Source organism: Falco peregrinus, chromosome 16 (genome assembly GCF_023634155.1).
Source record: "Falco peregrinus isolate bFalPer1 chromosome 16, bFalPer1.pri, whole genome shotgun sequence".
NCBI lineage: Eukaryota > Metazoa > Chordata > Aves > Falconiformes > Falconidae > Falco > Falco peregrinus.
The window spans coordinates 5,335,312-5,357,819 of NC_073736.1; the positions used below are offsets into that span (position 1 = coordinate 5,335,312).

The 22,508-nt window shown below is 53.8% G+C and overlaps 1 protein-coding gene and 1 long non-coding RNA gene across 3 annotated transcripts; one reads left to right on the plus strand and one right to left on the minus strand.

Annotated features, from left to right (window-relative positions):
* The first annotated feature begins 1,534 nt into the window (after positions 1-1,534).
* On the plus strand, positions 1,535-22,478 carry MFSD4A (major facilitator superfamily domain containing 4A). Its single transcript, XM_027797111.2, has 10 exons — positions 1,535-1,878; positions 8,088-8,286; positions 8,422-8,661; positions 14,546-14,714; positions 16,458-16,573; positions 17,538-17,711; positions 19,508-19,655; positions 20,307-20,377; positions 20,573-20,693; positions 21,362-22,478. Exons 1-10 carry the CDS (start codon positions 1,649-1,651, stop codon positions 21,424-21,426), a joined length of 1,533 nt encoding a protein of 510 aa, XP_027652912.1. The 5' UTR covers positions 1,535-1,648; the 3' UTR covers positions 21,427-22,478.
* LOC114014201 (uncharacterized) lies at positions 18,293-21,362 on the minus strand. 2 transcript variants are annotated; one of them, XR_008749941.1, is made up of 4 exons: positions 21,160-21,362; positions 19,775-20,446; positions 18,901-19,642; positions 18,293-18,804 (listed from the first exon to the last, which is right to left on the minus strand). It is a non-coding gene; the product is annotated as an uncharacterized LOC114014201 (long non-coding RNA). The 2 variants fall into 2 exon arrangements; XR_003557629.2 differs by having other exon boundaries at positions 18,293-19,642.
* Positions 22,479-22,508: the final 30 nt, after the last annotated feature.

Here is a 22,508-nt window from a genome sequence, read left to right on the forward strand (position 1 = left end):
ACAATCAAAACTGAGATCAAGAATGTGGTCGAGGGCAACCACCGGTAGAGCCCTGTAAGCCCTTTTCCTGGGGCATGGCTCCTGGTGCGTGGAAGATAAGGATCTGCTGTTTCATCAGGTAACTCCAGCTCCATGCACAAGAAGATGGATCGATGAAGAGGCTCAGGAGATGCATTTTGATGGAAAGGCCTTTTCTGTCACAATCCTTCCTCCCTCCTGTTGTTTTGTCGCCGCTTAAGGCTGGGGATGGAGACGCTGGGGTCACCTGCAGTGGCATGACATCTCAAAGCTAGTGATTGCCTGGCAGGGAGAGCCCGAGGCACCCAGGCCTCTGCATCAGCCTCCCCCTCCCCCTCTGGCTATTAAGGAAGACAGTCTATCATGTAATGATAAAATCCAGTTTCCGGCCGTGCTGTTGACTCACTCCATGTCCATAAGCAAAGTGCTTCATTCCTTTCTGGCCCTCAGTTTCCCCATCAGTAAACCAGGATAACAACATTGCCCTGTCCCCCCAGGCGGCTGAGCTGTTTCTTCAGTTGCTTAATGGTTCCAGGTGCAGGTCCCTGACCACCCCAGAGTTTTCCTTCAGGGCAATCGGGAGTTTATTTTGCCCACCTGCCTGGGGCTGTTGCCCACAGCTGCTTTACTTGGTGGTGGAAGAGGCCAAGATCCTGTTCTCCTTACTGTGGGAAGACTCCAGTAGATGCCGCAGACAGGGAAGGACAAGGACTCAGATGTAATTTGGATTAGCTAAACATTAAGCCATGTCCAGGTGGAAATGAGTGCCTACAGCCCCGGAGCAGCATTCCTGAAGGACGGGTCACAGGACGCATGAGTACCTGTGCGGGGTCTGCTGGCACGGGAAGGGACCTGGTGCGTGGGCCCGGGGCCAGCCCCCTGCCACGGCTGAGCTCCATCGATTCTGCTTTGCCTGGAAAGAGTGTTCTAAAAATTGTCTTTCCTAGCTAAAGTAGGTGAAATATTTATAAATCCATCCTCTAGAGGAGACCTTTTGCGTAAGCATCAACCACTCCGTCTTTAAAACATGCCCTCCCCGAGCCGTCTTGTGCTCCTCATCCAGAGAGGGGGCAACTTTAATTGCATTTGTCTGGAACGGTCACACCTATTTACCGGAGAGCACAGGGATGGTCCGCAGCAGAAAAAGGGGATTTCTGGGCTCCCTTTGGGAAGGGGATTTCTGGGCTCCCTTTGGGAAGGGGATTCTGGGCTCCCTTGCTTGGCCCTGCTGTCTGTCGCATGGCGTTTGCTGTGGTGGCCCTGGTTCAGCACCGCGAGGTGGGGTCGCGGCGGGGGGCTGCCCCGCTTCTGGCAAGGCGATGCGAACGCCGCGGGGTGCCGGGGAGGGCGGCGGGGCTCTCGGCCGGGCCCCCGCGGGATGCGCCGGAGCGCGGCGGGCTCGGGCGGAGCGGGGCGATGCGGGGGGCTCCGCCCCGGCCCCGCAGCCCCGGCCCCGGGAGGCGGCGGCGGCCCCCGGCCCCGGAGGCGGAGCCAGCGCCCGGCGCGGTGCCGCGGGCCCGGGAGCCACATCCTGCGCGGGCGGAGCGGAGCGGGGCGGCGGCGCGGCCGGCAGCGGGGCAGCGGGCGGCGGGGGGAGCCGCATCGCCGGGGCCGCCCCGCGCCGCCCAGGATGTGGTGGGACGAGCGGGTGTCGGCGCGGTTCCGGAGGAACCTGCAGCCCACCCTCACCTACTGGAGCGTCTTCTTCAGCTTCGGCCTCTGCATCGCCTTCCTGGGGCCCACGCTGCTGGACCTGCGCTGCCAGACCCAGAGCTCCCTCTCCCAGATCACCTGGGTCTTCTTCTCCCAGCAGTTCTGCCTCCTGCTCGGCAGCTGCCTCGGAGGGGTCTTCAAGAGGACGTAAGGCGCCTGGCAAACTCAGCGCACCTCCCGCGGGTGGGCTTAGCGCTCCGCAACCCCCCCCCCGCCCCCGCGCTTTACCTCCCTGGGTGGGGGTGGGCGACGCCAGCCTCCCCCCCCCCCCCCCCGCGCCGCGTTCTCCTGCCGGGTTTGCATGGCTGAGCTGGGATGCTGTGGTCCCCGTGGGATGCTGTGGTCCCCGTGGGAAGACCCTCCCCGAGGGGAGCGCTCCACGCGTGTCCTAGGGGGTCCGCAGCCCCCCTGCCCAAGCGGCTCGGAGAGGGGGGGCTTCCCAGGAGGTGCGGGGCTCTGCGGGCTGCTGCTCCCTTCTGCACGGCTTCGTACCCTTGGAGAGATGCTGCTGCTTCTCCCGGAGCTCAGGACCGAGGGAGGCTTAGCATGAAGCTACAGCCAGAACTTCTGGAGGGTATTTTCCTTCACCCGATTGTTCATCACAAAAATATTATTGGAAGCCTGTTTGAATAACCTGGGTGTCAGAACTCACAGCACTGCCGTGCTCCCTGGGAGTTTGGGCAAACACGAGGCGAGATGCGAGCGGTCCTCGTGGCCGTGCCGCTGTGAGGGGCGAGGGGGGCGGCCGTGCCACGCACTTCACGGGGCAGCCAGAAAGCTGGGTACAGCCCCATGGGGATTTGCGCTGAGCCTCCTGTCCTGGATGTGTTTCAAATAAGTAATACACAATGGCTCAACCCTGAGGATTGCCAAACAGGCGTTTGATCTGAGGCTCGATGGCAGCCATGCTCTGCTAAGAATCAGCTGATTATTTACATTGTCACTAATTCTTCAGGCAGTGATGTAACGTGTCAGTTCCACGTGTGGCTCAGACATACACGTCATGTATACCTTTAACATGCATATTAGAGAATTTTGCATGAATCCTTCACTGCTTCCAAATGCCCTTTTTAAAATGGTTTGTTAAACTCTTTGTCTTGTGAATTGTAGAGTGTTGGCTAACAAAGATGGCATTAGAGCACCTGTTTAATTGCCATCCTGGTACATTGAACTGTCCTGACCCCCTGTCCGGACAGAGCCTGAAGGCTCCATGGAGCAGCAGGAGCTGCCGTCTGTCGGGCTGTGATGGGAGAGGTGGGATGCACGGGAATGGGGCTGGCACAGGAGAGGTGGGATGCACGGGAATGGGGCCGGCACAGGAGAGGTGGGATGCACGGGAATGGGGCTGGCATGGGAGAGGTGGGATGCACGGGAATGGGGCTGGCATGGGAGAGGTGGGATGCACAGGAATGGGGCTGGCACATGGGAGAGGTGGGATGCACGGGAATGGGGCTGGCACATGGGAATCTTACTCTGGGTCTGACACGGATCCGTGGCTGCTGGGTCAGCAGCAGCGCCTTTGCCAGCCCCTGGTCTGCTTCACATATGTTTGAAGGAGCAGTGAAGGAAAATGCAGAATTGTTTCCTGCTGTCAGCTTCCTACCCAAAGCTCCTGCCCTGGGCCAGTGGGTTACACAGACTTGTTTGGGGGTTTGTGCTCAGAGACTCCCCAACTTTGGCGTCTGCAGCGCGTTGGGGAAAGGAGCGTGTTTGTTGCTCTCTGTGGTTACGGACCAGGATGGGTTTGTGATCGTGGGCTCTCGGAGCAGTGGGCTTTTGCAAAGCGCCTGCGAGCCCCACTGAGGAGCAGCAGCCCTGCCAGGCAGGGGGGCATGTTTCGGATAGTTGTAGCTTGTGAGCATTGTGGGGGGTTACTCGGAGCAGTGTGGTGTAAAAACGTGTGGCTTTGGATGAGGATATTAACTGTTCAGACTCTTCAGGGGCGGACAGATTGAGCTGTTCTGCCAAGGATTTCTGCTTCTGGGCCGTGCTGTGGATTTATAAATCAAATTATGCTGGCCCCAGTGCTGGGCAGGGAGGAGCACTGGACAGGTCATCTTTTCCAGTTAGGAGATGGATAGCTGCTGGTAGGGGAACCCAAAGTGTCGCCTTCCTGCAAGCCAGCCAAGCCAAGATTTGGCTGCGAGCTGCGTTTCGTTTCTAATGCCTGAGGAACATAGAATTTGTTGCTTGCTTCTGATTGAAATATGTATTAGTCTGAGCTGTCTGCTCTGAGTGATGGGCTCGCAAGGGAAAGCAGTGCTGTTACTGGATTCTGCAGCAGAAGTGGGTGGTGACACCTAAATAATGGTTTGGTTCCTCTCACCAGAGTTGTTGAATGCTGGGTCGTAGTCTCTGCTCTGTCAGCCCAGCTGGAGTCCTGGAGCACGGGGAGGACAGAGCATAATGGTGGCATCTCTCCCTTGCGTAACTCGGTGTGAGCCAGAACGAGCTCCAGAATTCCCTCTCGTGTGAGATTGCAAGGGAGGAGAAAGTTTGTTGTTGCAAGTAATGTAGAAATGCAATAGTTGCCCGCAGTGCTCTGCGCTGGAGACCCACGTTTGCTGCGTGGTCCTTTCCTGGGCTTGTCGGGAGGTGCTGAGCTGGAGCCAGGGGACAAGCGGCTCCCACGGAGCTGCACGGCGCCTTGTTTAAGCTCACGCTCAAGTTCACGACAGGCTGCTGCGCTGTGGTCGCTCGTGCTTGGGGTTTGCTGGGTTGGGATTACAAGCTCTGAAATCCACCCCTGGATGCCTGGCACTGCAAACTCCAGGGGTGAGCTCTGCGCACCCGTATCCCCTGCCGCCCCCTCTCTTGCTTCCCTTTTCCCATTTTGTTGGATTTTAAGCTTGAAGTTAAAGCCACGCTCCCTCTGTGCTGCTGTGCTACACACGTTTGTGACAGAAACACCAGAGTAACTGAGCACCCATGCCCCAGGTTGCCTTTTTTTTTTTCTTTTTCCTTTTTTAAAATTCAGAAACCGCATTTTTGTGTCCTGTATTTTTTGCTTTCGCTCCCAGCGTTGGGGTCAGCCCTGAGCTAGTCCTGCCAGTGTGAGCGGAGGAGGGGGCTGGTAGGTCTGTTGCTGTGTTGGAGCCCTGAGCAAGCTCTGCTCAAAGGAGTGACCCCCACCGGGACCTGGAGGGCTGATGAGATGGGACCCTTTTATCTTTCTTTCGTCTTTATCCCTGGGCACCTGCGCACATCGCAGCACATCGGCTGAGGGTGGATGACCCTGTTCTCTCCCGGCCCTTCAGATCCCCATCTTGTGAAGGTTTCTGTTCAAACACGTGGCTGGTGCATGCAGGACACTTTTCACCACAAAGGAAAGAAGCTTTTTGTTGCCGAGAGAGCAGAGAGCACGGTGGCTAGAGCAGGAGCACCTCCGGGGAGGTGATGCTCCCCAAGCCTGGCCAGGAGGAGACAAGGGTACCTGAAGGCAGCTGCGGGATAATCCATGCCGCCTCCTTCCTCCGTGTCCTCACCTCATCCCCTTAGGGCTTTGAGTTTTAATTATCAGGTTTGCAAGTCTGAATTAGCCTGATTGTCATTTTTCTTCTTGATGTGAGTGACTTAGAAAATGCTCCCTGGGGTGGGGAAAAACATAGTTGAAGAGTGCCTGCTGCAACAGGAACGTCGAGGTGGGGGTTTATATGTGTTGGTGGGAAGGAGAGGGGCAGCTTTGCTGGCTGTGACTACAGGGCAGCGTTAACCATCCTAATGCTCTAGGGGAGATCAGCCTAAACCTTCTGGGGGAGCTGCAGACCTTCCCTCAAGCCTTGTGTTGGAGCCCGGCCGTGCTCTGGCTGGTCCTAAGACGGCATCCATGACATTCCCAGACTTGTTTCCTACGCTACTGGAGCAAAGCCTGCCCTGGACCTAGCTGCAGCTGGCACAGAGCTGTGCTGTGCGTCTGCTCAGCGGGGGACACGGGGACCAGTTCATGATGGAGAGGGCAGCGATGTCAGAAACCGGACGGTGGCAGAACATCAGGGTTGCTTTTGAAGCCCTTTGGAGGGGTGCATTGGTTTTACATCATCAAGAAGTCCCCTGGAACTAATGGGGTACCTCATTTAAGGATGCTTTCAAAGAGGTTTGTTTCTGAAGAAATCCCTCAGGTCGTTGTTCAGTGCCTCCCTGGGTGCTGAGCAGTGTCCTTCGGCTGGATCTTGGGGATCTGGCATTGGAAACCAGCAATTTCTTGCCCCCCGCTAACGCCAGAGCCAGAGGAGGGGGCAGCAGTGTTGCATGTCACCCTGGGCTGTGGGCTGCTGGTGTTGGCGGGGGATGTGATTGTGTTATTAACACGTTGTGCCTGGAAGCAGAAATTTTTGCTCATTGGGGAAAAGTGAGGTGCTCCTTTTTAGAACGTAACATCACCTGCAATTAATGTTTAACTCTAGTAATGAACATGCTCCCTAGCCGAGCACAGGTGGTTGTTTTGCTGGGGCTGCAGAAGAGAAGAGGCGGTTCTGGGATGTCTTGTTGTGTTTCCCTGTCGCTCCCGGCCTCGGATTCACCAGCTGCTGGTGCCTCTGCCTCTCCTCCTGCTGGGCTCCTGCTGTACCCTGGAGAGTGCTGCCTTGTCTCTCCAGGCTCGAAGCTGCTTCTCTCTCGTTTGCTAGTTGTTTTTCCTGCCGTGACGGCGCACATCTCGCTTTGCTCCCTCCCTCCCCCAGAAATCCCACGCTGGCTCCCTGTTTTGCTGTCAGAAGCAGATCAGTCGTTACGGCTTTGCAAAACACGGGCTTCTCCCACATGGTCTGGCTGCTGGGTGAGCGAGGCTGGGCTGGGAGGTGCGAGCACGCCGAGGCTCTGGTCCAGCCAGGTTTGTGCCACCGGGCAGCAGAATAAAGGAGCCGTGCCCTTGGCCCGTTTTTCTCCCTGGTGCTGTTGAAGTGCAGTGTAAGCACCAAGCAGGATGCAGAGGGCCAAATCACTCTGGGCTCGCAGATGAATGAGGGCCACACAGAAACACAGTGACATGCCCAAGGCCGTTCTGGATGAGCAGGCAGGGCAGGAAGGCTGGCAGCACGGTGCCCAGCAGCTGCGGACACTCTCTGCTCCACCGCCAGCCTGTGCCACCTCAGAGCCTTCTCCTGCCTCTGGGCAGAGCACAAAGCAGAGAGCTGTCGGTGGTTTGCTTGCTGGTTATGTGCCTGTGCTGGGGATGTACCTGTGCATTGCCAGTCCTTCGCTATGGACAGGTGATGCTGCCCCACATCACCCAGCAGCAGACCCCAATTGCTAATTAGCAACTCATTACAGCAAGCTGCTGGCCATTGCAATGGGCTGCGACTGCAGTTTGGGAACCCCGGTGTGGGGGGGAGCGTGCCTGTGCTACTTAGTCTCTGCTGTGGCTTGCTTTATAGTCTTTCTGCTAGTTTCAGTGCTTCGCTGTCTGGTCCCTGTTTCCTTCCTTCCTTCCTGCCTTTGGGCTTGGCAGCCCCGGCACAGCGCGGTGCCAGCCTGGGCGCCGTTCTCCAGCAAGCTGGCTAGTGCCTGGCTCGCACCGAGAGCTCAGCCGGGCTGCTGCCAGGCTCGAGATGTGCTGCACCAGCTTTACCTCCACCACACGCATCCCTTGGGCTTCTCCGATGGACCATGTGGGCTGGAGAGCGGCTGGCCGCATGGAGAACAGCAGCGGTGCTGCATCCCACCCTGGTGTGCTGGGGAAAGGGATGATGGTGCCAGAACAGAGGCAGCACAGGGCATGGAGAGGGAGCCAGGAGTGCTCCCTGTGAGGCAGGACGGCTCGTGCAGGCAGGTCCGGGATGACACGGTGGTGTGGATGCCAGCAGCTCTGTCCCTGCTGGGAGCTGGGATTGCGCAGCAGCTCTCGTGCCTGCTCAGCCTGCTTGTGTGATCCAGCCCTGCGTGAGAAATGCCCTGGAGCTGCTCGGAAGTCGTGATGTGGCCTTGCCAGTGTGGACCTGTGTCCCTTTCCGTTCCCCAGGTCTGCCCAATGAACAAGGGAAGGTTGCTGGGCTTTATTCTGCCTTGGAACGTGCAGGGTGCTGGTTTGAAGGGATGGTTACTCTTCTCCCCAAAAGTTGGGTGGAAGGAAGATCTGCCTCCCTGAGGCATCGCCCTCCACACAGGAGATGGCGGTGCCCTGGGCTGTACGGCTGTGGAGACGTGGGGGTGCAGGGTGGAGACGTGGGGGTGCAGGGTGTGTAGCATCCCCCTTGTCTTGTCAGAAGAGCATGTGCTGGAGCTACAGCCGGTGGGTGCATCTCCTGCTAGTGCCTACACCACCGACTGACCCGGGGCTGAGAACAGGAGACGGGGCTGCAGTGTGGATACTGCTCTTGTGGTAGTAATTCCATCCTGTCTTTCCTCTTTCCCTGTCTCAGGTTGTCTCAGTCCTTGTTTGCACTCTTCGCCTCGTCGCTGGCGATCTCCTTGGTCTTTGCCATCATCCCCCTGTGCCACAATGTGGTGGTCCTGGCTGTGGTCATGGCTGTGGCAGGACTGGCCATGGGTTGCATCGACACAATCTCCAACATGCAGCTGGTGAAGATCTACCAGAAGGACTCGGCCATCTTCCTGCAGGTGAGCATGGAGCCCACCTCCCCCCTCTGGCTGTGCTTCCTCCTCTGAGGAAGAGGAGAGAGGGGCTGAGCCACCCTCCCTGGGGAGAAGAGCAGTAACCTCCTCTGCTCTGCTTGCATGTCTCATCTCCTGTAGGCTCTTCATTTCTTTGTGGGCTTTGGAGCACTGCTGAGCCCGCTGATAGCTGACCCCTTCCTCTCGGACACCAACTGCATCCTCTCAAACACCACGGCCAATGCCTCCAGCAACCTCCCTCACATCCGCAAGTCCCTGGTCCCACACCATCCAGGCAACCTGTCCCATTATGACTTGCCGATGAAAGGCATGGTGGTCACACGCGTCTCCTACGCCTTCTGGATCATGGCCCTCATCAATGTAAGTGCTGCAGCCGGCGTGGCCCACGTGGTTGCCGGGGACATCCCTGCTTCTCGGTTTTGCAGGTGGCTGGGGGGCGTTGGTGCCTGTTAGGTGGTCCCAGCGATGGAAGGAGGCATGAGGATGGTTGTGCTGCTGCACGGGGAAGGTTCATTCTTTGCCAAGTGCCCCGTTTCCAGCAGGTGCCTGGGGAAGGAGGGCAGGACCCTGTAAAGCTGAGCCAGTGGTCCCTGCACTGCCAGATGTGACAGGGTCAATGTACCATCCTGCAGGGATTTGTCTGATCTCTCTGGAAGCAGGTTGTATCTCCAGCACCCCCTGGGCAGGAGTTACACCAGCTAACTGCACTCAGAGCCACAGGGTGTTCCTCTGTGATCGGTGCGGGAGGGCGAGTTGCAGTGATTCTCGTAGGAAAGTGCCCGTCGGTGAACTGAGTTACTGTGGCTGGAAGCTTGTTCGGGGTGTGTCTCCTCTTTGTCATGTTTCCTCCCTGGTGATTTGCAGCAGGTGTAAAAGCCCTGTGGCTCTTCTGTTGAGGGAGAGAGCTGGGGTTTAGTGCCCGTCCTCTTTCTCTGCCCTGCTGAGTCCCAGAGCTGATCTCCAGCAAGCCACCCTTGTCTGCAGGCTGTGGGCTTTCTTGGAAATGTAGCCCTGTTCCTTCCCCCCCAGTTAAAACCCGAATCCCAGCGTGGATAAGTCCAGCTGTTCCCCTGCGCAGCCTCCCTGGGCAGTGCCATCATCGTGCCCATCCTGGTCCCCCTGCAGCAGAGCTGGCTAAGCTGCTGCTGTCCCTTCCCAGTGGCAGGAGCCCTGCGAGCGTGTGTGTAATTGTCCGTGTAGATCCGGAGCGATAAGAGCAGAGCGTGTTGCGGCAGCGAGCGGCTGCCCTGGCGAGCGGTGCTGTTCCTGCTGGGGTTGATGCTGAGGCTCTGCTCAGCACCTGTAGAGCGCCTGGCTGCGCTTTGTGCGTGGGAACTCTTGCTGGCAGGGGTCCGGGGTCCCTGCTGTGAGCAGAGCCAAGCCCAGCCTGTCAGCCCTTGCCATACGGGGCTCTGTGTCCGTTTGTAAGACGCGTGCCAGGGCAGGGGCTGGCGAGCTGGTGCCCGTTTCACTCGCCAGGAGACCTCCTGCGGTAGGGGTGAAGGGTGATGCTGCCAGGAGCTCTCCCTGCCCTGCAGCCCCCGTACCTGCTGCCCTTCCCTGGGCAGGTTGAGCCGTTGCCCCTCTGCCCGAACATGAGGATGTGCCGGTGCTCCCTGTCCCAGGCCAGCGAGCAGCCCTTGGTCTTCCACCGTGCCGGCTGCCCTAGGCAAAGGGAACAGGTTTCTCTCTGCTTTTGGCCTTCCCGTGTGCCGAGTAACTGAAACATCCCCCCGTGCCCCTCATCCAGGGGCTCTCCTCGGACCTCGCCGGGGCGAGGAGAAGGGGCAGCTGAAATAGCTGGGCAGGAGCTGTAATGAGTTTCTTTGCAGAAGTACCAAAAAGAACGTTCCCTGCCTAGGAGGAGAAGCAGCTTTAATTACCTCTGCGTATGCCATGGGAAATGTGCTTTTAATTACACCCGAGCGTTACCTATTTTACCAGTCAATCCTGAGCAAACTAATTGAGTTTTGAAGGCGGCGTCTCATATCTGCTTTGAATACAACCGTGTGCCTGAAATCTGGAACACTGATGGGAGGGTGGCTGCCAGACCCCTCTCTGTGCCTAGCGGTGTCCCACGGACATTTTGGGAGCAGGATGGGACCCTCGGCTGAGTCCCAGCAGCTGATACGTAGCAGGTCGTGAGCTGGGCTCGTGCATCACTGCATGCTCCAGTGCTGCTTGCACATGTGGGTGGCTCGCCACGTGTGTGTGCATGCTGCGTGGGATCAGCAGGAATATGGCAGGGAGTGCCGGGGTGCTGGGTGCTTGGGATGAGGGTTAGGTAATGAGCATGAGAGGAGGGGGCAGCTCTTGGAGCGTGTCCCCCTGCCAAAGCCGAGCGGTTGTTCTTTCCCAAAGCCTTGCTGAGGGAGCTGACTTGATTCCTTGTTTAAATTAAATAACTCAACCCACTGTCTGGAGATACTGAGAGTAGCTCAGCTCAACGAAAAAAAAAAAAAAAAGCTCCCAAACTCCTTTCTTCAAGGTGTAAATGTCAGAGAATAGATGATGATAATTGATATTTAAAACCCCAGGGAAGTGGATGAAACGAGTAAGCTGTAGAAGTGGAAACCAGGACCAGCAGCTTTGTTATAAAATGGTCAAAGACACATTTCCATCCCGGTTTTCGCAGAGCTGTGTGTATTCTGACAAGACACAAGCTGAAATGATTCATTTCAATTTCTTGCTTTGTTTAAAGTGGAGATGTCTCAATTTAACTTTGGCATAAATGCAATGTGTAAAGCTGACAGAAACATAGTTGTTTCAATGTTATTGAAGCAGAATGTTTTTTGCTTTAGTAAGATTAAGTGGTTCAACATTATCAAAATGAAGTGCTTGGATGACTCCCGGCCAAAATTTTTCATTCTAAGAGAAAATTTTTGGCTTTTCATCCAGATTTGGAACAAAAACATATTTTAAAATTTGGTTTCCCACAGAGCGGAAATTTCATCATGCAGCCTGTTCCAAGGGGCTGGAAATCAGGAAAATGTTCCTCTGAGAGAGATGTGTTTATCCGGAAGGTGGTTTCCCAGGGGAAGTGCGGGACGCTCCATTGTGCTTAGGTTGCTTAAAAGTAGCTGGGATACAATAGCAGGGAACAGTCCCCTGCTCCTGGGGGGAGAGACCGAAATAGAAACTGGAGGGAAGGAGCCTGGATTATACCCACACTTAACTGCGTGATGCAGCAACTCGTTAAGTTTATAATAACGGTTAAAAGCTGCCAGGGGAAGGGGAGCATCCCTGGCAATTAGAAGGGCAGAGCTGGAGCGCTGGGGCCAGGCGGGGAGGCTCTTGCTGCCTGCACAGGCTCCCAGGGGATGCTCGGATGCCCCTTTCCCCCTTGAAAAAAGAAAAGCCTTCCCCCGCAAAAGGCAAAGCCGAGTTGCCCTGGTAAGAAAGCCCGTGAGCAAATGGTTATCACACCAAAATCTCTGCCCCCTCAAGAGGGAGGGCTGCTCGGAGGTGGGGATCCATCCAGATCCCCTCCAGCTTGGCGCGGGCAGGACGGTGCGGGGCAGGGTCAGTTCGGCCGGGCAGGGCAATGTGTGAGCACCCGGGTCCTTGTGTAGGGGCTGTGGCTGCTGCTCAGCTCTGGTTCTGGGGGCTCCCCCAGGGTGGGGAGCTCTGACGGCTCCGGGAAGGCTCTGGCAGCTCTGTGCCTCGTGCCAAGCAGCCCGGGCAGCCGAGGCGTCAGCCCCCAGAACACTGAGGCTGTGCCGGGAGCCGAGCAGCAGGATTCTGCCACAAGCACGGTGGCCCTGGGTCTTGGCACGTGGCTCATCATCACCACCCGACCTCTCCAGCTGGGACACGTAGGGGCTGTGGATAGGAAGAGGGGCTCAGCGCCTGCCTGGCACCTCGTGGCACCAGCCGTGCTCACGTGGGCAGTGGAAGGGACATTTTTCCAGTTATTTTGTAGCTGTTCAAACTGCACCTTTGCTTATGTGAGTCATTGAAGGTATGTTATAAAACATACTTTTGATCAGGTTTCACAGAAAGTAGTAAATGCTAACTTACATTAATTAGCAATTTTTTTATTTATTTTTTTTTTAGTAAGCGGAGTTGCATATACTTGAAAGTAATTTTTGTAGCTTTTTTTGGCTGATGAGGAAATAAGTGGAAGGGACAGTCCTCGAGCTGTCCTTGTCCCGTGGTTGGGGTAGGCTGCTCCTCTGGGATGGGTTTGTCCCTTTGCTTGGTGAAACATGCCCTGGCAGGGCTCTGGTGTTCGGCTCTGTTTGCCCCTCTCCATCTACCCACGTAATAACTGATCTGCTTGTGTGGATGCTCCGTCCCCTGTACCCACCCCAGATTTACAGCCACCCCTCCTGCGGGCCAGGTGGCCACAGGTGACCGTCCCCCAGGTGGTTTGCCAGCTGCTGTGCAGGACACGAGGCTGGCTCAGGATGGAGTCCTGGGAACCTGCTTTCTCTTGAGCTTGATCCTTTGCTCTTCCCCACGTCCCTGAGCTCGCTTTGGCATGGTGGCAACCTGTGGGCGAGGGCTGCTCTTGGGCATGGGTGAGTCTCCAGCTTTTGGGCATTTCCTACCAGAAACAGCCAAGGCTGGTGAGCAGCTGATGGGGTCAGAGCACTCGTGCCCCTGAGGCGCTGCCAGCTTCAAGCCGGTACAGCCTGGATAAAGCCAAAGCGACCTGCTTGCTTTAGTGATGAGGATCTGGGGAGCAGGGGTATGCCTGTGGTTTGACTGGGAATCGGGAGTCGGGAGCTGGGGCCCTTTGCTGCGTAGGCACCGAGTGCTGCTTAAGACTGGAATTGCCCAGAGACGTTTATCTGTACGGCCGGTCCCTCTGCGTCAGTTTGTTGTTGGGTTTTGGGGACTTTTTTTTGCAAAATCTGCAATTTGGAAGAATAAAATCTGGTCCTGACCTCCGGAAGGATTAGAACTATCAAGCAAATGCGTTTTTCTTCCATGGGACCGAACTAACTGTTCCTATTCCCATTGTTCCCAGAACAATGAAGTCCTCATAAATGAATTCAGGCAAGAGAAGCAGGGGTGGGGGGGGGGAATTCTCCATACATTTAAATCATGCCATGAGCCAACAAAAGGCAGGAAATTGGGAACTAGAGCTCGCACTTGCTCACAGACATGTAGAAAACAAGCGCTCAGCGGCTGGAGAGTGAGCTGTCACTTAGGATTTCCTGGCTTTCTCCCCCAGTTTGCTGCAGAATAAACACCACTTGCTTGCGGCGGGAGGTGAAGGGAGGGCTGGCGAGGAGCAAACCCAGCTTCATTTGCTTCCCTCTGTTTTCTTTCCCCAAAAAAGAGCAAGTCCCTCCAGGCTTGGAGGCACCACGGCAGCGTGGGTGTGCGCGGGGAGTGGGCTCGTCCCCAGGCATGTGGCAGCGCGGTGCCAGGGGGCCTGATGCTGCGGCTGCCACGTGATGGATCCGGTGGGCAGGTACGAGCCCACGGTCCCTGTGTGCATTAGCAGCAGGCAGAAAGCCCAGACTGCGGGGAACGGTGCTGGTGGGACTGTGTGTGCTGGGAGCCTGAGGACCTACGGGGTTCTCCAAGGCACTGACAGCTGGAGGCTGCTCTGCAGCCCCTGGTAGCCGCCGTGGGGGCTGCACCAAAGGGCTCTTTGAAGTCGCTGGGCTGTAGCAGTTGGCCTGGGAAGCATCTCATCTCTTACGAGATGCTGAGCAACCTCTGCTAATGGCTGGAGATGGGCAAAGCTGGTCTGGGAGCAGCTTGCCCTTCCCCCACACAGCATTTTGGCCACAGAAGCTCTCCCTTTAAAACCGTCCTGCTCTCCGCAGGCTTTATTATTCTACTCTTCAGACAGAAGCGGCCAAATGCTTGGAAACCAGAAAGTTATGGTTTTGAAGGGCTGGTATGGTGCTTTGTGAGGTTTGCATTTAGGTGCCGTCTGTTCCAGTGTCCCTGTCCCCCACCCCAGGTGATGGTCCCCAGGCCACCTGGCATCCCACAGAGACTGGCAGGATGCTCCAGCTGCACTCCGGATCGGCGGTCTTTGCTCTCAACTTGATTTATTTTTTTTCCCCCTCCCCACTAGCTCTCCTAACAAGCCTCCATCCCTCCTGCAGTGGCTCCTTACCCCACTGCCAGCACCTGTCCTTGCTCTTTGAGGTCAGTGCAGGCACATCCATTGCAGATGCTGAGTGCAGCTTCCTAAAAGGCTGTTGTGACTGGGGAGCTGGACTGTATGTTGTGCCAGGCTTGTCACGCTTACCTGCCCTTCTCTGTTCCTCCCCAGCTGCCGGTGCCCATCGCGGTGTTTTTCTTGCTCTACAAGGAGCGGATGGTGCCGTGCTTCAACAGCAGCAGCCACCCGCTGCTGTCAGCTGACGAGCTGGCAATGGAGACGCGGCCCGTGGAGAAGGACGATCTCTGCGCTGCTGTGCAGAGACCCCAGGCAGCAGGAGGTGAGCTGGTGGCATCTCTCTCACGGGCTTGGAGGAATGGGGGGTGAGCAGGGGGAGAAAAAGCCGAGCTTTATTTCTGAGCTGAGTTTACCAAGCGAGATCCATCGCTATTGCCTAAGGAGGAAGCTTGCCAAGAGGCACACGTGAACGTAATCCAGAAATACCCAAACAATCCAAACAGACAATTTGGTGCCCAATTGCCCTCCAATTAGATGGGACCGTAATCCCTGAGCAGAGATTAGCAGCCTGCTGGTGGCACTCAGGGCTGCTTTTCTCCAGGCTGTCCTAAAACTAAACCTGGGCTCCCGAGTCATTTAAGCACACGTGGAAGTTGTGCCCCTTAGTTTCCTTCTGGTTTTCAGTCAGGTTTTGAGCTGGCTCTGCTGACTGTTCAGTTTAAAAGTGGTCGTCATGCTGCGGAACGCTGCCTTTTTTTTTTTTCTTTTTTCTAATAAATCTGAAAGGAATGAGGACAGTGCCCTTGTTTGCAGGGAAAAGTTAAACACCAGCAATAGTTTGCTCTTGGACTTGTGACTACACCCTGTTTTGGGGACAATAGTAACATTGTTCTTTGCTACCCAAGAGAGACGTATCAAAAAGCAAATTCTTCAGCTAAATAGTGAATCTTGGAAGTCATTGTATTTTAGGGTTATCAGAGGAGTGTGTAGTGTTATTACAGGAGAGATGGCTTTACCTGAACGATAAAAGAAATTTTAGGGACTACTTGAAGGTGGAGGCAGTTGGGATGTGGGGAGGATGCTGTAGGGAAGGATCATAGGTGTCCCTAACGGAGTGGGTTCTCTAGTGTCTGATAAGGTTGTGCTCATCTGATAGCATTTCCCTTAGCTGAGGTGCTGGTGGTTTCTTTCCTCAACCCAGCTGCCCGTTTTCATACAACCCCACTGCAGCTTCATGTTCTTCAGCTCTCCATCTTCCTCTTAAACGCAGTTGAGATTAATCCTTTATAGAGAATCAGGAAGGCTGTACGCTGACTGCTGTGATCTTCGGCAGGCACGTCTGTGCTGGCAAAATCCCTTCTTCCCCATAGAAGTAGTGAGAATCTCATCTTTGCCAGGCAGGAGCAACTGTCTCACCTGCACAGGACTCCAGGTGCTGCCACCAGCCCTTTGTACATCCCAGAGTGGTGGGATATAAGCAGGAGGATGGGAGAGTAGGGAATTCCTGGGGTCCTGACCCCCAGCTTTGGCAGGCTGTTGCTCCCAACGCTCTGTTCAGAGGAGGCAATGCTAGCTGTGTGGTTATCACTCTCTTTCCCAAAGCTGGCTTATTTGGTTAACTATCGTTTATCCGAGGAATGTGAGCTATCCTGGGCAGGACTCTCCTGTGTGGTGGTACCAAGGATGAGGGGCTCCGAGCACCAGTGCTATGGTTGAATGGGCTTGTTTCTGTTGACTGTAAGAGCAGGGCCAGCAATTGGAGCTCCTAAATGGGAAGAGGAGCACAAGCAGCTACAGTAGGAGAAGTAACAAGTATCCTGGACAGCTAGGATCCCAGTCTGTGGACAGCAGCCCATAAGCATATCCATCTTCCTTCTGAAAGTTTAGAGGTAGGTAAAGAGAGAGGCTGTGCCAGCAGAGGTTAGCAGTGCTCCACGTTGTTCACGGTCCTCTATGAATCTCTGTCGTGCAGCTGAGCGCAAAACAAATCCCCATTGCGGGCTGGCAACCACCCAGCCCCAGGGGGACGTTCCAGCTAAGTTTGCTTTGCATTGTTTTTCACCAGGTCATGATGACTTATTTAGCTGCTGCCAAAGCAAAAACTTCAGAGGGGCTTCTTACACCTACTTCGCAGTCCACATCACTGGGGCTCTTGTTCTCTTCATGACTGATGGGATTGTGGTGAGTTCAGCTGATAGAGGGATCTTGTCTGAGCAAAGCTATACGGCTTTCTTCCTTCCAAATCACTTGTAGCAGCCCAAACCCCGGCCCGTGTCCTCTGCGTGCAGTGGGCTGGTCCTGAGGCTCTGCCGGCGCAGCAGGATGCTTCCCGAGGTGGCTCCTTCACAGCTAAGCGTGGTCAGGCTGGCGTGTGCCCTGCTTCTTGGGAGGGTTCCCTGGCTTCTCCTAGGCTCCGTGTTGTTGCAGCTAGATCGCTGCTCACCTAGCCAGCGTACAGCTGGAGTTGTGACATTGTCTACTTGTAGGTCTCTTCTCGCTTCAGCCAAGAACAGCTTCATTTTATTTCATAAGAAACCATGGCTCTTTGATGAAGCCGCCGGTCACACGGGCTTCGCCGTGGGTAGCACTTCTGTCCGGGCGAGGAAGGCTCGCTCCTGGCTGGCACCTTGCTGTTCTTTTTCTTTCAACAGTTTTATCTCGGTCCCCTCATGGTAAAATACTGCTGGGTCTTGCTAGGGCATTCAATAGGGTCCCGAGAGGTGAGTGGGGTTACACAGAGCAGCTGTCAGCTACGGGAGCTTTCCAGGGCCTCCGTCTTCAAGGATGATCAGCTCCGAGTTCTTAATGTGATGATAGGTTTTGAGAGGATGCAATTCCAAAAGGATAAGACAGTCCCTAGGGAAGAGAGCATCTCTGCAGATAAGCGCTTAGCACGTGTTTTACCCAGCAACGCTGTGAAGTCTTGCCCTGTGAGGAGAGCTTAAGTCCTGTGTATCTACTTCTGGTGGAAGCCTGTCTCCAGCTGCCAACCCTTGGGAACGAGGTTCATTGAGACATGGTAGCAAATCCATAGGTGGGCTCTCCGGCACTGTTGCGATATTGTGAATAACTGAGGGTCAGGCTGAAGCTGCAAAGCCTGCAGGCAATCCCGTCGGTGTGACGTGCTGTTTTGTCTTCCCTGCAGGGAGAGTACTCGGGCTTCATTTACAGCTACGCCGTGGAAGAGCCTCTCTCCGTAGTACATAAAGTGGCCGGTTACCTGCCCAGCCTCTTCTGGGGATTCATCACACTGGGCAGGCTCATCTCCATCCCCGTGTCCTACCGAATGAAGCCGGCAACTATGGTCTTCATCAATGTGGTAAGGCTGGGGTTTTACTCCGTGGTCTTTTTTTCTTTCTGCTTGCCTCCAAGATGCTGTCCAGCTCTGGTGTGCAGAGCTGCAGCTGCTCTCATGCCAGACCTGGGGCAGACCTCTGCACCTCTGTTGCTGCATGTTTGCAGCTGGCTCCGATGCAGGAGCTTGCTAAGACTTACAACCTGGTTGCACTGCTTTTCTGAGCTTGCTCCTCAGTTACCTAATGCTACATTTGTGAAAGTGCCTAGTCAAGTGTCTGCCAACTTTATTTACTTTGCACGCTGTCTTCTCCGGCCTCTACAGGGAAATTAATGCCTGTGTTAGCCACGGAAAGGGAAGGCAGGTAGTGCTGTAAATTCTCTGCTTTGACTGTAGCAGCTGTCAAAGAAACTGATGTGATCTGAGGTTGCTTAAATTGATAAAACACATTCATGTGAAGAAAGGGGAGGGAATCCTTTTAGGATATGTAAGAAAGATGCATGTAAGGATGTGGCAGACAACAGGAAGGGAGTTGTTCCCATTCACAGTCCTTACAAAAAAAGGAAACCATACAAAAACCAAAAAGAAAAGAAATGAGCGAGAAGGCAGTTGATTTACCATTTATTTAAACCAGAAGTTATTTTGGTACCAAGTTTCACAGTTAATATTGCGAGGCCAAGAATAGGTAGCAGGGTGGTGAAAGAACAGGAGTGATGGTTCCCACTGAGATGGGTTTGAGGATTTCAGCCCGTGTCCATTGCGGGCCAGAGCAGGTGAGGCAGACGGCTCCAAACCTTCTTGCTGGTCACTTTACGAACCCAGCTTTGAATGCCAAAAGATACAGCTGAACAAAACACGACTGTTTTTTTAAAATGAGTGCAATCTCTTCCTTCGGCACAGAGCGACTGCTGACAGGGGAGCAAGGAAAGCTCAGCGTCAGCAGATCGATCGTACGGACAGGCCCATGCATCTCCTTGATGCACGCTGCTGACTTCATCCCTGGTCCTAACTGCACCATTAACAAACCCGAGGACAGGAGTTTTGCTTTAGCTGCTGCTAATATTTGGAGAGAAGCAGGAACAGCCTCCAGCCTTGCATGGAAACCTTCTCGCTTCCCCTTAAATGCAAAGGGGGTAGCACCATGAGAATAAAAATTCACTTGACCGACACAGAACGCTCTCTGAAACGCTTGCTAGTTGGTGCTGCTACTTACGGCAAGATACACCGGCTCCTGGCGTCGTTGCAGCAAGCTGCCGTTTGAATTCAGCTGCTTTAGAATCCAAATGGCTCTTGCGTACATGCACATGCTCACAATCAGGGCCTGAACAACTAAGACAAAATACCTGGGGTCGGTATTGCAGAGCTGCCTCCGCTGCCGTGGTGCCCTGGCGAGCCTGGGGCACCGGGGGGATTTGCTGTCGCTTGCTCACTGCAGCACGGCAGAGCCTGCTGGATAAGGCTGAGCAGCGACTGGGACATGAACATGTTGTGGAAGTAGCAGTACTCTTGCATGAAAGCTGCAGAGGAAGAAAGTACTTTTTTCAGATATAATCTTAAGTCTCTACCTAATGACCGTGAGACTTAAGTACCAAGTTATGTTACCGAGTCCTGTTCTAAAAAGTACCAAATTCTTCACTGTCAAGGCAGACGGATTTTATTTGGCTAGCTGCTTCAGCTTTTCAGAGATTGTGGTCTTTCTTCCAGTATAACTTATTTTCTTTTCCAGACCATTTACTGCAAAAAAAGGATAAAATACAATCTAGAGCCTGTCGCAGCTTGGCGTTATACCCTTCTACTGACTCTGTGTGTGTCGTTCACAGGTTGGAGTCCTGATAACTTTCCTCCTGCTCCTGATTTTCTCCTACAGCGTCGTCTTCTTGTTTGTGGGGACAGCGTCTCTGGGGCTGTTCCTCAGCAGCACGTTCCCCAGCATGCTGGCCTACACCGAGGACATCCTGCAGTACAAAGGTGAGCAGGGATTTGGGCAAACCTTTGGAAGCAGGTGGGTGTTCCAAGACTAGAGCTGGCATACAGTCACACCTAGCGCCTCCCTCCCTCTTCAGGGATGCCTGGGAAGAAAGACCTACCTTTGAATACCATGTTTATTCAAGCTTATGGTCAGAAAACCAGCACAAATCCCAGCTTTGGTGTACTAAAAATTTCTCCAGGCAGGGATCCAGACTGGTTCTTAGCTTCCTGCACCTTTAGGGTTCTCAGGGACTGACAGAAACGTCTGCTTTAGAGGCTCACAGAGAGCCGGTTTTGAAAACATCATCCAGATTATCAGGGAACTGAAAAGCCCAGCGTTTGGCCAGCTCTTGGAGGAAGTCTCTGCTAACCTCCGTCTCTGGGGCAGTGATACTGAAGAATGAAAATCTTTCCAGCAAGAAGCAACGTCACCTCTGCCAACAGAGAAAAGTGACAGGAGATGGCTTTTTGACTTAAACTTAAACCTTTCTGCACTATCGCAGGTTAGAAGAGATGTTCTCAACACTAGATGGGAACATACATTAAGTATTTGTAAATCTTGTATGGAGAGATCCATAAAAGAGCTCCAGGCTGATCCTGCTGGCTGGTTCACCTGTTCCATGCCACATCACTTGCACTATTTCTTTGCAGGCTGTGCCACAACCGTGTTAGTGACTGGAGCTGGAATTGGTGAGATGGTGCTACAGCTGCTGGTGGGATCGGTGAGTGCGGACAAGGCATGCCAAAACCTGGAACTTCTCAGTAGAAACCTTAGTCCTGGGTTTGGACAGCTGCTGGGAAGAAGCACTGCATTACCCTTGAGCTATCAAACAGTGAAGCTCTTACTGAATGTTAATTAGGTATTTTAGTGCTATGATGACACGTCTGCTCCCTTTCCCCCCCTCTTCCAACTGCAGATTATACACGATCAGGGCAGCTACAGTTTCCTGGTCTGCGGGATGATCTTTGGAGGCTTGGCCTTTATCTTCTACGCTTTCCTCTTGTTTTTCCACAGGATGTACCCCAAGCCCTCATCAGGTAAGAAAGCACCGTCACTCAGCCCCGCTTTATAATGAGAGGAAGAGTGGCATATGCATCAAAACCTAACCAGGGTGCAGCACTTCAGCAAAATGCAAGGAAATGTTTATTTTACTGCTGCTTCCTGTCCCCTCTTCCTGCTTTGACTTACCCACAAAGCTTTGGCAGCCACAGCTCAGGGTTTGCTTTCTTTTCTGTTGGAGAAGCAAGGGAAAAAAGTAGGAATGGTCTGTGGATCACAGGGAAACTGCAGCCCACATTCGAGGCGAGCTGTGAAAGCAGCAGCGTGCTGCTGCAGGGCTACGTCCTCCCAGCACCGACTGCACAAGCTTCCCTGTTCCCTGGCTAAAATCCAAGGAATGAGCAGGTCTGCCATGCCATCCAAAGGCAGACAAAAGCCTTGCTGATAAAGGATTTATCTTATCTACCACCTCAGTCCGTATAGGCTATTTGGTTTTACAAGCACCTTCTACGAAAGGAGCACTGTGTGACAGGTAAAAAACTTGTCCAGGTTACTGGGAATAGCAGCTCTTCCTCCATGCCCAGCGAAATAACCCAGCTGGTGTGGTGGGTGACGGAACAGCAACGGTCACGTTTGGGAGAGCTCATGCACATTCCCTTAAAGCTCAGCAGAATTTCATCTGAAGTATCTAACATCAATTTTGCAGATCCGGATGATGCCTCGCCCGACAAACCAGCAGTAACGGATGACACCGGACAGTATCAGCGCTAAAGAAGTGGCCAAGCCCTAGACAAGCAATAAACAACACACAATTAAAGCATTACTGTTAAGGATGATTTCACAATTAATGACTGAATCATGCAAGTTTTCTGCAATCAAAAGCACATTAGATTGGGTAAGTCAGAATCAAGACAACATCCTAAAACACTGCATCAAGCTAAGCACAAGTTGCCCGTGGCACACGTACCAAAAAGATGACTGTTGCCCGTGTCCGAAAGGGTACGGTGTATGGCAGGGATGGTGGGAGAACAGTTACTCCTGCAAAGGAACTTTCTTACCGGTCCAGGATGGAGGGTGGGAAGGAAGAGGTTCTCTCAGTCTTACATATGGAACGCAATTGTTGAACTGAATGGTTTTTTTCGTTTGGCCTGTAACGTACAGAAGCCCCTACAATTTACAGCACAATACAGGATTTGAATTCATTTTTGTGCAACACTGCCATGAGTAGATGTCACCTCCACGTATACTTCCAAAGGGGAAAAAAATACACGATTAGTAGAACCCACCGAGTGCACAGTGGTAGCAGGACCTATCTATATTTGCACAGTTGATTCTTGTATATGACACAGTATCAGACGTTCACACAGCCAGTGTCTTATTCCGCATGCTAGGGCCTCTTGATTATTAAAATCATTAGCTTTTTTGTTTGTTTGTTTTTGAGTCAAGAATGAGTTGTGACGGTTTGTTTTGCTTTCAGTCACCGGTTTAGCTGCTACAGTTGCAGTGTCTTTTAGGGTGGTTTTATTTCTAGCTTCCAGTTGAAGCTGAACCAGAGGTATTTGGGAGCCAGCCTCCAGCTGCTTTAATCTGTGCAATACTTTATTAATAAACAGGTGCCTTCCCTAAGGTACTCTCATAACCCACGCATGCCCTATTACAAGCTATGAAGAAAGGACTGGCTTTAGAAGAGTGTAAAGCTATATACATCTATTTCTTCAGTGACTGATTGGACATGTACTTTTTGCTTTAACTGCTGTATGTGGATGTACATATGTACGTGTGTATATAAAGCAGTGTTTAATTAAAGGTGATTGGTTGCTAGATTCTCGGCACGACTGGACTGAGGTAACTTC